The sequence below is a fragment of the Lethenteron reissneri genome, chromosome 41 (assembly GCF_015708825.2).
Source record: "Lethenteron reissneri isolate LAM-NWPU_2019-01 chromosome 41, ASM1570882v1, whole genome shotgun sequence".
Classification (NCBI taxonomy): Eukaryota; Metazoa; Chordata; class Hyperoartia; order Petromyzontiformes; family Petromyzontidae; genus Lethenteron; species Lethenteron reissneri.
Genome location: NC_083819.1, coordinates 7,234,119 through 7,246,549, shown reverse-complemented (window position 1 = coordinate 7,246,549; position 12,431 = coordinate 7,234,119). Strand labels below are relative to the sequence as shown.

At 52.5% G+C, this 12,431-nt stretch overlaps 1 protein-coding gene across 2 annotated transcripts; it reads right to left on the bottom strand.

Annotated features, from left to right (window-relative positions):
- Positions 1 to 393: 393 nt before the first annotated feature.
- LOC133352807 (synaptosomal-associated protein 25-like) lies at positions 394 to 12,306 on the bottom strand. Of its 2 annotated transcripts, none has more exons than XM_061568725.1 (8): positions 12,178 to 12,306; positions 9,586 to 9,766; positions 8,969 to 9,010; positions 7,918 to 7,966; positions 6,540 to 6,657; positions 5,201 to 5,335; positions 2,524 to 2,668; positions 394 to 2,147 (listed from the first exon to the last, which is right to left on the bottom strand). In XM_061568725.1, exons 2-8 carry the CDS (start codon positions 9,652 to 9,654, stop codon positions 2,085 to 2,087), a joined length of 621 nt encoding a protein of 206 aa, XP_061424709.1. In that variant the 5' UTR covers positions 9,655 to 9,766; positions 12,178 to 12,306; the 3' UTR covers positions 394 to 2,084. The 2 variants fall into 2 exon arrangements, with proteins under 2 accessions (XP_061424709.1, XP_061424710.1); XM_061568726.1 differs by having other exon boundaries at positions 9,586 to 9,769; positions 12,178 to 12,281.
- Positions 12,307 to 12,431: the final 125 nt, after the last annotated feature.

Here is a 12,431-nt window from a genome sequence, read left to right as displayed (position 1 = left end):
GACCGAGGCACTGGCATTTAGCTCTCAAATATATTGCCATCATACGCAAGAAGCGAATGTTGTAGTTGCGGGAAGAAACGGGAAAACCCGGAGAAAACCCATGCAGAACATGGGGAGAACACAATACCCCAGATTTGACGAATATATTCTGTACTCCGTTCCTCAAGAGGCCAATTGCATAATACCTCGAGTGAAGCATTTCCCTTGAATTGGTTTAGGCAACCACAGGGAAAATGCGATTCTGTTACGCGAACGCCTACACCACCACGTCCCACGACGCGCGATGTTAAATCTCCGCGGGGCTCGCGCGCGACTATAAATGTTTGCTTTAGCAGAGCGCGCCTCCCTGAAAGCGATGATCTCCATCGAGACGACTGAGAGCCACACCTGGGATTACTTAACAGTGGACGTTTATTTTTGGTGGAATCATCATATAGGTGCAACAAACCGTACGCACAGAAGGAAGTCGGCGTGGGGTGAGGGGGGTCAGCATCGTCCGGTTCAGCCATGGAAGAGCGCTCCAACGTTACTTAGCGAACAAATCACGCAAATAATCAAAATGTATACAAACTATACAAGTTTACACGGAAAAAAATGTCACATAAACCCCTACGGGAGAAGGCATCTCTGTCGGCTAACCTGCGCGCGCGTGTAAGCTTCGGGCCCTGATGAGATTTGGTAAAGATCGTCCCTGGAAACTCGATTCCTCATAACTCTCTCCGGCACAGGCATTTTGGCTATTCGTTAAGGTTACACCAAGAACAGTCGACGTGATGCAGGAATGTTTTTTTCCGCTTGCTCCGAATTAAAATGCGAATCGCATACACAACAATACTGGCAACAGTGCTTGGAGCACAGCACTTGAAGTGTTGGGAGGCACAAACTCTGTTTCCATCAGATGATATGCAGTCATGCTTAAAACCTCAACAGTTTTTTTTAAGCTCGAGTTTATTCATAAAAATGTGTTCCGCGACTTCATGTGTCACGGGCACAGGCTTGTCTGATGCCGACAGTAAGCCAGCAGGGCCACACCGGCCACCGAGGTTCCATCGAGCTGCACGAATGCCTGCCGACGATGGCTAAACTAAAAAGTGGCATCTTCCCGGCGAGCCGACGCCCGGGGAGGAGCTCAATCGGCACTCTGAACGCGATTGCGGTGTGAGAGGAGGTTTACTCGGAAGAGAGGTTAACGCGGAAGAGATTTTTCTCGCCATTGGAAACACGGCGACATTTGCAGGTGGCACCGCCGAGAGCGCCACTGTCGGGGACCCACACGCTCGTTTTGGCCGCCGTACAAACAACTAGCGACGTCAATAGCTGCACAAATGAAACCACCGTCATTCAGCAACCAAGGCCGGACGGATGAAGGAAACTATTTTGGTGAGAATTAAGGTGTGGATTTTGAAACGTGAGCGTCCTGCAAGCGGGACGCATGAGGGCATCTGTCGCAACCCACACTGCACCTCCCGCTAATCTCCACCTGGGACGCATTAATGCGGTTCCTCTCTGAAAGCTCTGATTGGACACGACCAAATAAAGTGCAAACGCTTTGGGAGTTTTGAGTGAGAACAAGAACAGTGGCCTACGTGGACACGGATAAGGCTCTGAAGAGGAGAACGGCATCCGTCCACCCTGGGGCTTGAATCCGGGGAGGTGGAGGCGGTGGTGTGAGAAACAACATGAGGCACTGGAACCCAGCCTCCTCCCGGCAACCTCTTCCGAATTAAAGGAGCAGAACGTGGACATGGGCATCTCGCAGCAGTGTTCTCCCTAAGAACACATCATAGAATGTTCAGTTACATGCAAAACTCACTCATCTGGATATGGAGGAGGTTCTAAGCCACTTGACACAAGCCATTGACGATACCATTAAACTCCAAGTACACAAGATAAAATGGGTGGCAAACAGATAAAGGTATTCGATGATCACAAGTTCCTCTCCACGTCACCACACCAAGAAGTATTAGCATAAATAAACAACTAATGTTGCCGAGAAATGAACGGGGCATGAGCGGTGGAGAGTGCGAGGGTCTCCCGGGCTGGCGAGGGTGGCGGCCGTCGTTTTGCCGGGCTAGGAGAGCGCATCACTTGAGCATCTTGTTGGCCTGCTGGTTCGCATCGTCGATACGGGACCTGTTCAGCTCCGCCTGCGGCACAGAAGAAGCGATGTCACTCAGGGGAGGGAGAACCGGGCACTCCGGTTGCCCACCCAACTGACTTAAGCGGCAAGATAGTGCTGACGTTTAAACCTTTTTGCTGCATACTAAAACTTTCAAAGCAAAGAACTGCATCAAAACTGTTTTCCAAATGTTCATTAAGCAGTACAATTAGCTCTGAAAATCGATTTGTAGTAAAAATAATAATTGCAGCCTCCGGCTTTAATCGTTGGGGTTGTGGCGCTAGTATGTCATTCTGGCGTTGTGGGCGCTTTGCAGTGCTTGGTCGTGCAGTGGTTGTGGTGCTGTGTGGCGTGGTGCTTTGTGTTTGTGGGAAATGTGGTGCCTGCAGTGCAGCGAGACCCACCTTCTGGTTGATCTTGTCGATCTGCTTGTTCTGCATGTCGATCTCATTGCCCATGTCCACGGCCATGTGGCGCAGGTTGCTCACGAGGCCGCTCACCTGCACCAGGTTGTCTTCCATCTCATCCTCCCTCGCATCGTTCGTCACGCTGAGAACCGCACACCACCACGCTGTGAGCGACGCCAGCACCGTCCACGAACCGGGATCCATCTACCGCGAGCTGGGAGACTCACAAGACCGTTGAAAAGGCCAAGGCTCTCGGAGCCACTGTGCCGTCAGTTATACCATGATTCTCGGCAGCCCGTAGTCAGTGGCGATAGAGCAGAAGGGAATGCTACTCTGCTAGGAGGCAACACATACCAACAGCACTTGTAGAATGTGAAGGATTTGCTTTTTTAATGAGGGGGAGGGGAGGGTGCTGGTTTTTAAAGAGCAGGCCGTAGGGCACAGGGTAGATGCCCAACAGAGATACCGTGCGTGGAAAATAAAAACACTATGGCCTCTCCATTAATTTGCTTCACAAAGTTGCATTTAATAATTAGTAACAATAGGAAGAAATCCGTGACGTTGTACGTTACTGGCACACCCGGGCACGACATCGTATTCACGAAAATAAAAACTCCACCTTTAACGTTTAACCCTCCAGTCTGGAGTCCATGAGGACAACCGCTGATATCAGCATGCGCTGCCGCCCTCCCCTCTAAGCCCTGGAGTCAGCCCCCCCCCTTCCCCACCAACCGCTCTGCCGCGAGAACCCCTTGCGCCGAGCAAATTGATTGCTACCAGCGCGAGTCCGGGGCGGGGATGTCAGCTGGCATTTATAAAATCATTAACCCTGCCAGAGCATGCTCAACGTAAAGTTCATGGCAATGCGTGAGTCACGCGCTCAAAAAGGCGCTGCCGCGGAGACAGATGAACAAGACCAGCTCGGTATGAGCTCTACCCGCGGGAGGTGAGGGGGAGTGTGTTGCATGGACAATACAGCCCCCCCCCTTCCGCTTCCCACTGTAGACCCCCCCTTCTCATTATGCTGCCCTGGCTACAGACGGCCTCCCCAAGGCCACAGCCATTGCCGCTCATCTGAGCCACAGCTAGAGACAGATGCAGGGACAAATTGTGTGACAAGGCATTCTGGTTGCAGCGTCTGGCAGTTGTGAATGAAGAACACCCCCCTCCCCCAACCACAGTGTCAGTGACCACATGCTTGCTCGTAACACTGGTTAGGGTTCAGCAGTGTAAATGTAACGCAGTGGTAAGGGCCTAAGAAAACAATGTTTAACGCAGTACACCTGACAACTGTGGAGCTTAAATTGCCCAGATCGTAAAATCACTCCTATCAGGCCACAGGTGCAACAGGCTTTTACGAACACCCAACCAAAGCCTTACACGCGCACTCACATATACTGTCAAAGACAAAGATCTCCCATATAGCCTTAACAGAATGTAGGGGCAAGTGCTGTTAGCGAGCACCTATGAAGGCCAACACGGCACACGAGGGGATGGGTGGCCAGCACCACGCCCGGCCGCCTTTGTATCGCCAGTGGCGATGTTTACACACAGCATCAGGTACTCATTTGAAGCTGAGTCGACCTAGGGGACGCCCAGGACCGGTTCAAATAATCGTCACTGGTGTTGGCTGTGAGCGGGAATCGAACTCGGATCACCAGGTTCGTAGCGCAGCGCGCTAACCGCTACACTACAGCTCCCCACTGTATATGCATGAGCACACACAAATGCTTAGGTACGAACACATTCACAGGTATGCAGCCACTTGAATGCACAAATATATAAAACGATAAAAATCTCCCGATTGCATAAATAAGTGCAAGCACTTATTAGGGCCAACACATCGCTTGAAAGGTTGGTGCGGCCAGGACCACTCCTGGTGACTCCCATAAGGTAGAGAACTGGTTCGGATATCAATGACGTTAGCCATGTCTGGGAATCGAACTCGGGTCACTGTTCATAGCACAGTGGGCTAACCGGCACACCACGATCCATTACATCTTTAAATTAATATACAAAAAAACGCACACAACAACAGACGCCATTCACCACTGACAGTGATGTTCCAGCACTCATGCCAGGCTACGTGCACTTTGAGGTCAAGTGATGTTTTAAAGGTTTTGCTGGCTGGTCATGGGACAGACCCAAGTGCTATGGGTTAACCAAATGAGATGACCAGCAGATCCACAACCTACACTCCCCGCAGTGCAAACTAACCGTGTTCTAGCCACCCCGTGCTCTGCATTGGTTTGAGCATTGCTTCTCCGCCCCCTGCCTTCAACTGCCCAGTAGCATCTCCCATGACCTTCCTCCAGAGGGGCTGATGACACAAAGTTCCCCCGTATAGGCTTAGTACTGTTGGGGCAAGTGCTGTTAGCAAGCACCGATAAAAGCTGGCATGGCACACGAGGGGGTGGGTGGCCAGCACCACGCCCGACCACCTTTGTATCCCTAGTGACGATGTTTACACACTGCGCCAGGTACTTATGAGGCCGATTCGACCGAGGGGAGGTTCAGAACCGGTTCAGATAATTGTCACTAGTGTTGGCCATGAGCGGGAATTGAACTCGGGCCGCCGAGTTCGTAGCGCAGAGCGTTAACCGCTACACTACCGCGCACACACACACACGCACGTGGGCCATGGTGGGATGGGCGCGCTTGCATGCTCACTCACCGCTTGATGAACCCTCCGCTGACCTGCATCTGTTCTCGCTCGTCCATGACGCGGGCAGGCTGCGAGGACACCACGATGTCCTGCCCCGAGTTCCAAGTCTTCTTGTAGGCATCGCCCATCTCAAAGTTACGGATTCTTACACACGCACCCGCCACCAGCGTTAACGCCGCACCCAGTCACGCCGGCACAGGGGCCCACAACTGCCCGTGGGCCTCGGGGTGGGGGGTGGGGGGGTGGTGAAGGGGGTGCTCTTGCGGACCGCATACCTCGACACGCAGTATTGCCAACTCCTTAAAGTGGAAAGTCGACAAGCAAACCTTTAAAAAGTCGCCACGTGTTGCTTGGTAGATCTTCTAAAAAGGCATAAAAAATCTCACTAGACAATTTACCGAATGCTGAAATACAGTTAACTGGCACCGGATCCTGAATGCATTCCTTGAATTGCTCCTAAAACTGGGACATTTCTTTGTCCCAGAAAATCGGTTGATTTGTCACTTCTACAAAATGTATAGCGACAACATTTCCGAGTTGGCAACACCACTACCACGCCGCACAGAGCCGCAGGCTGTAAAATGAAGGGTTATGTCAAAGCACGGACGCTTGCATACTCGTCTGTAACGATCATTTTTCATTTGGTCCGTGGCAGTAATGCATTTTTATAAAAAAAATGTCTATAAATCCACGGGAGTTGCTTAATTCCAAATGATGATTATCATTTAACAGTTAGGTGGGAGGGGGGGGGGTTGTTGCATGCATGGTAATCGCTGAACGTTGGACAGCGAATGGCTACCATTGCGCTGTTGCCGAGCATGCGTTGGGTAGTTTTTTGCAAGGCACGGTAAAGCGCGTGAACGCGCACGCGGGTAAGAGCAGCAGCGGCTCTCGGTGGGACGAGGGGGGCGGGGTGAGGGGAGGGGGGGTGCATGCATGCATGCAAACAGCACCTACTTGTCAGACAGACAGACACAAAAGGCCACAGCACTGGGGGCGTCCCGCCTGCTCATCATCGCCCTCGAGGCGAAGGCTCTGACAAAAGCAGGGAGCCTTTACCATCATCACTTGCGAAAGTGAAGCCAGCGGAAGGAGACAGCGAAGAGGACAGAGTGGGGTGGGGGAGGGGTAGGGAGGAGAAGAAAAAGAAAGAGGTGAAAAGAAAGAAAAACACAACAAAGCTGGGAAGCGAGTCCAGTAGTAAGCACCACCGATTACACAGCACGGCAAACGACAAGCTGGTTAATAGCACGTGGGGCACGAGGAAGAACCGCGTTCGCTTTAAATAGGAAAGTGGAGAATACGACAAGTGGTAGGCACGGGATGTGGGGCGGTGGTGTGTGCGTACTTCTTGCAGGGGCACACGCAGAGGCCGCAGCACTTGGATAGGTCAGTGAGGTTCTTCTCGGCCTCCCTCATGTCCTGGTTTATCTGGTCCAGCCCCTCCTCAACTCGGTCCAGTTGCTCTGTGTTTGGGAGGAGCCGAGAGAGAGAGTTGCAGCCACGGCGCACACGGAGCCGCTACGTTCACGCACGACCAGGGCATGAGGCGAATATTCCAGCATGGTCGGAGAGATAGAAAGACGAACGACCTTGTAGGCTCACCCACGCAAATGCAAGAAACGACAGCCGTGGTTTCAAGCAGAGGCTTTGCGGTGCGAAGGACCGGAGGCACTGGCACTGAGAAGGGGCTGCTGCTCTCAGCCCCGTAAAGAGCGGGACTAATGACGACTAGACTCACTGCGAAATAAGTTTTTTTTCTTTTAAACACAAGTGCCAAATGAGAGGAAGCAAATGAACACAAGCTGCAAGCACCAAGGGAAAACCGACAACAAAATATATAAGTCCGTGCTGGGTAATTGAAGGAGGTGCAAACTGTTAAGGGGCACAGCGCACTATCCAATCAGACAACGACCTTCTCCTGGCATGACCCAAAGCAGCCAACCAGGCGACAGCTCCATCGTTAATCCCACCTCTACTGCGATGCCTGGCTCTCTTTTCACTTTTTGTTACATTTCTATTATTGCTTGTGACTAAACCGCATGCCTGATCTCATTATTATGTCAGAAGCAGAGCAGGATGGGTGACCACCAGGACCAACCAAATTGCTGTACGCATGGTATTGCGAGATCAGAATCAGAATATGTATTTATACTGGTGGAACCCGATAAGCTACAAAGCTCTTTTCCACAGATGTCCAGTAGGGGCAGGTCAGAACGTTACAACAACAAACAATACAAAAACAATATAGGAATGCAAAGTGTAGAAAAGGTAAACAGATCATTGATAGATTTCTCGGGGTTCTCTGCTCTTTTCCCACGTGAAACCAAACAATCATGAATGGAATTGGCCACACATCTCAATGCAGGGCTCTCCTGAAAGAGAATCCCAAGACTCAGTGAGGCTATCTTATGTAAATAATTAGCTTTGTTACATAACTATTGTGGCTCACGGTGCTACAGACCAAATCATTTCAAATGCACCCGCAGTCTGGACAGTGCTTGGATGAACAATCACGCACAAACCCATTGTGTCATTGGCTGCTGTGAGACTTCGTGCTGGGCAACAGAGGGGAGTACTGCAAAATCCATTGTTGTGTTCTTTTATGCTTCCACATCTATGCCAACCTCTTCACCAATCTGCACTGACTAGCTTAGTGAAGTACAGTCAATAACCCCCACTTGACGGACACACAAGGTCAGGTACGCCGTCACTAGGTGCCTTACCCCCTTGCTCATCCAGCATGACGAGCGTGCGAATTCCGGCATCTTTGCTCTGCGTACGCGCACGTCACGGAGAAGGAGAGGGGTCAGAGGGCATGAGACGGTGGCATTGAAGGACAAAGTCAGAGCTTCATTAGCAATGGGAGGCGAATGCCAGGAAGCTCTACCTTAGACAGCTTCTCTCCCTGAACTAACTAATCAGCAGATGAGTATTGTCAGGTCTCTGAAATTAAGCTAAATGGATTATGTTGAATGATCACCACTGTTAGCATATCATTGATTTTTTCAAAATACTGGTTATGACAGTCAGTGGGTTCATCACAGAAATCAATCTATGTCAGTGGCTGATCACGTAACATTAACTTCAATCGGCTGAATGCCACGGTATTGCACCTCGATACCAATGGGAGAAGCGCAATTCAGCATCTAATTTCGGCCACACAGACTGCCTCTAAAACTGAGGAGGGGGGTGTTGCCACTGAGACTCCAGAGGGAACGCTGAGCAAACCACATCGACGACCCTCCACGAACAAGTGTCGCATTGAACCGGCAAGGCGCCGGTTTGTTGAAGAGAATCCGAGGACTGCTTTAGCAAAGCGGCGGTGGCGACGCTCAATCGAGTGCTTGGCCGCCTCGTCTGAGTGGTGACACGAGTGTCGAGTGCTGCTGAAATTAGCTCCGAGGCGGCGGCCGACTCGCGAGCCACGTCGCCCGTGCAGCTGCAGCACGGTTTGCTCCGCGGCTCAAGTAGCCACTCGGTGGCCATGGTGTCGCGGCACTGCAATGCTGGTGCACGCCCGGCCGGCCGCGTTCAGCTGGGAGAAGCGCCCAACCGAACGTGGCCGCTGCACCTCACTAAAAATTAACATGCACGCCGAGACGCCAGATAAAAATAAAGCATGCGCCCAATGGCAGCGAGCCGTCATAATCATTTTATCGGTGCAACGGCATAAACTCAAGCTCAAGGGCTTGTTGAGGAAGTCGTTAACGTTAACCACTTACGAGCCAAGCACAAACCGCAGTGAAGAACGTGTAAAACGGTGGAAAGCCTTACCTCCTCCGCCAACCGAATCATCCGACGGGTGCTCTCCAGTGACTGTGGGGTTGAGATTGAATGCAATTAGAGACGTGCTGCAAACTCGCTAACGACTGCGCGTGTCACCCATTAAAACAGACCGCACATGCTGCAAAGTCGCTAGCATGTGCACCACCCACTCACATCAATTGCACTTGACATAAATCCCACACGTGCCAGTATACATCTTTTCAGTGGTACAATATAGCCAGTTCCAGAGTGCCAAAGTCAGATGCACATATTTGGTAAATTTTTCTCCAACAATGCTTTCACAAAAATACACTCAGCGTGCAATGGATCTTTTTCTAAACTGAAACAAGGGTTAGCTAAAATCTTTGTTTGAAGCTGCTTTTTCGACGTTAAATGGGTCGATCGATCATATCTCTGCCTAATCGTTTTTCCAGCATCAATTTTTGTGCATTCGTCAGAAAGGAAAAAAATCTGTCTATTTATAGTTTGACATAAAATTAATTTTTAATCCATTAGGCTCTCTCTCCAAGGAGATCGGGGGGGGGGGGGGGGGGACGGACACATTAGGCTTTCAGAAGCAATCCTGCACCAGCCCTCTCGGCCCAATGAGGTTGCACGCCGCTCACCTCATCCGTGACCTCGTTGGCCTTCATCTGGATGGACTGGAGCTCATTCCTCATGTCGTCGTCGTTCATGGCTGCAGCAGGAGTGTGGGGCCGTCAGCCCCGCGCACTGTCGCTCCGAGTATCTGCCGCCCCCACCGTTGGGAGGAACTCCCAGGCAATGCCGCTGCTACTGTTGCTGCTGCTGCTGTCGCACAAGAGGGAAAGCAGGTGGAGAGCAGCTCGTCATCCCATCATCCAATACATCGCCTCTAGGATGCACGATGTGCGTCATCACAAATTTCTTATCAGCGCCTCCCTTCATAACCCCCTCATCTGCCAGAGGCATTCAATGTGGGCGGCGAAAACAATGGTCCCCTAAGCCAGGAGCTGGAGCTAATCTCCTTAAGGTCACATAAATCCTCTCCACCACTGGCTGCCCACCCCATGCCGTTGTGAATTTTTCATGCGGCCGAGCGGCGGCTCTGAAGTGCCCGGTCGATGCTAAACGCCTTCTTATTCCCTCCTTGTCACTTCATCCCACTCCCCGCTCGCTCCACGTGGGTTCGCTCCCGTGGGCGGTGACCCACGCGCACCCTGTGGGGGTTATGCAAGGTCCGGCAGCGATGCACGGACACTCGCAAAGCTCCCTTTAAATAATAATCATTATAACAACAACCAACAGCAGCCACGGTCATAGCAAATAACGATGCCGTTGGCCGTGATGTTATTTATTATTAACGCTGCAATCACAGCAACGCGGGCACGTCAACGCGCGCGCCTTGTTGAAGCCCGGGAAACCCATCCCTGGGCTGAACAATGAAGAGGAGAGCCGCCCCTGCCAACCTGCCCTGCCTTCGGCCACCGTTGCTTGCCTTGCACCCCCTCCAGCACCACCCCCGTGCCTGGCGTGCCCCATCATCTACCGAGGAGACCATGACCTGCGCGGTCACGCCGCGAGCAAAGTTCGCGCTCTCTCACTCATCATCAGCAGCCACGAATATAGCGTAATCCACTGCTGGACTAAGCCCTGCCCAAGCCGTCTCACTGGGGATCTCGTTCATGTCCGCTTGCAAACCCCGGAGTTCCCCTCCAGCGCGGATGGCAAACAGCAATAATCGTGGCGTTCAGATGCACACTCCTCAATGATGCTCAGCCACACACCAACACGGTCACACGGACACGGCAACAAGGACAACACTGACGCACACGCGGGCCAGTCACACCTACACCACCACCAACACGTACAGACCAACAATGGCACACCGTCAACAAAGCCACGTCAATGTGGGGGCATCCCAGGGGAGCATCGGATACACCAACAAGTGGTCGCGTCAGCCACGAATCCGTGGCCACATCAACACACGAAGCCACGGGGAAATAAAAAAGCAACAACGCCCACCACACCTCTGAGAAGCATCACCCAAGCCGGACATCCACCGCCTACACCAACAAGCACGTCCCGACATCCACCACCTACAGTCCTACACCAACAAGCACGTCCCGACATCCACCACCTACAGTCCTACACCAACAAGCACGTCCCGACATCCACCACCTACAGTCCTACACCAACAAGCACGTCCCGACATCCACCACCTACAGTCCTACACCAACAAGCACGTCCCGACATCCACCACCTACAGTCCTACACCAACAAGCACGTCCCGACATCCACCACCTACAGTCCTACACCAACAAGCACGTCCACATCCACGGAGCGATCGCTCCTCCAACATCACGGACCCCCCCAACGACACCCGCCACGTCCGCTCACAAGCGACCATCAAAAGCCCGAACCGCTCGAACACCAAACGCGCCACTTTGTCCGCACACAGCAGCGTTCACCATCACCAAACTAAACATCATCACCCCACACATCATCATCACCATCACCAAACTAAACATCATCACCCCACACACCATCATCACCATCATCACCATAACCAAACTAAACATCACCCCACACACACACATCACCCCCCCCCCCCACACACACACATCATCATCACCATCACCAAACTAAACATCATCACCTCCCCAAACACACACACATCATCATCACCATCACCAAACTAAACATCATCACCCCACACATCATCATCATCTTCACCATAACCAAACTAAACATCATCACCTCCCCAAACACACACACATCATCATCACCATCACCAAACTAAACATCACCCCACACATCATCATCATCTTCACCATAACCAAACTAAACATCATCACCCCACACACACACCATCACCCCCCCCCCCCCACACACACATCATCATCACCATCACCAAACTAAACATCATCACCTCCCCACACACACACATCATCATCACCAAACTAAACACCCCCCCCCCCACACATCATCATCACCAAACTAAACACCCCCCCCCCCCACACATCATCATCACCATCACCACCAAACTAAACATCACCATCATCACCGACCCCGGACTCCTCTGCTCCCTCAACCTTCCGGGGCTCGGGCTCTATTGTGCATCACGGCGCCCACACAGCCCACGAGCCCGCGGGGGGAGGTGGAGGTTGTTAGGGGGGCGGGAGACCAACACCGGCCACTGCGTGAGGCACCGGCCACGACGCGCCCGCCAGCGCTACCTTCGGCTCCCGGTTGCCGGGCGGCTGAGCTCCGAGGAAATCGCCTCTCACGTCCGCTCCTTCTGCTTCTGGTTCAGCCGGAGGAGAGGAGCGGCGCCCCTCCCCCTTCCCCCTCCCCCTTCCCCCTCCTCTTCCCCCCTAACAAGCCCACCCCTTCCCCCTCCCCCTTCCCCCTTCCCCCCCTAACAAGCCCACCCCTTCCCCCTAACAAGCCCACCCCTTCCCCCTCCCCCTTCCCCCTTCCCCCTTCCCCC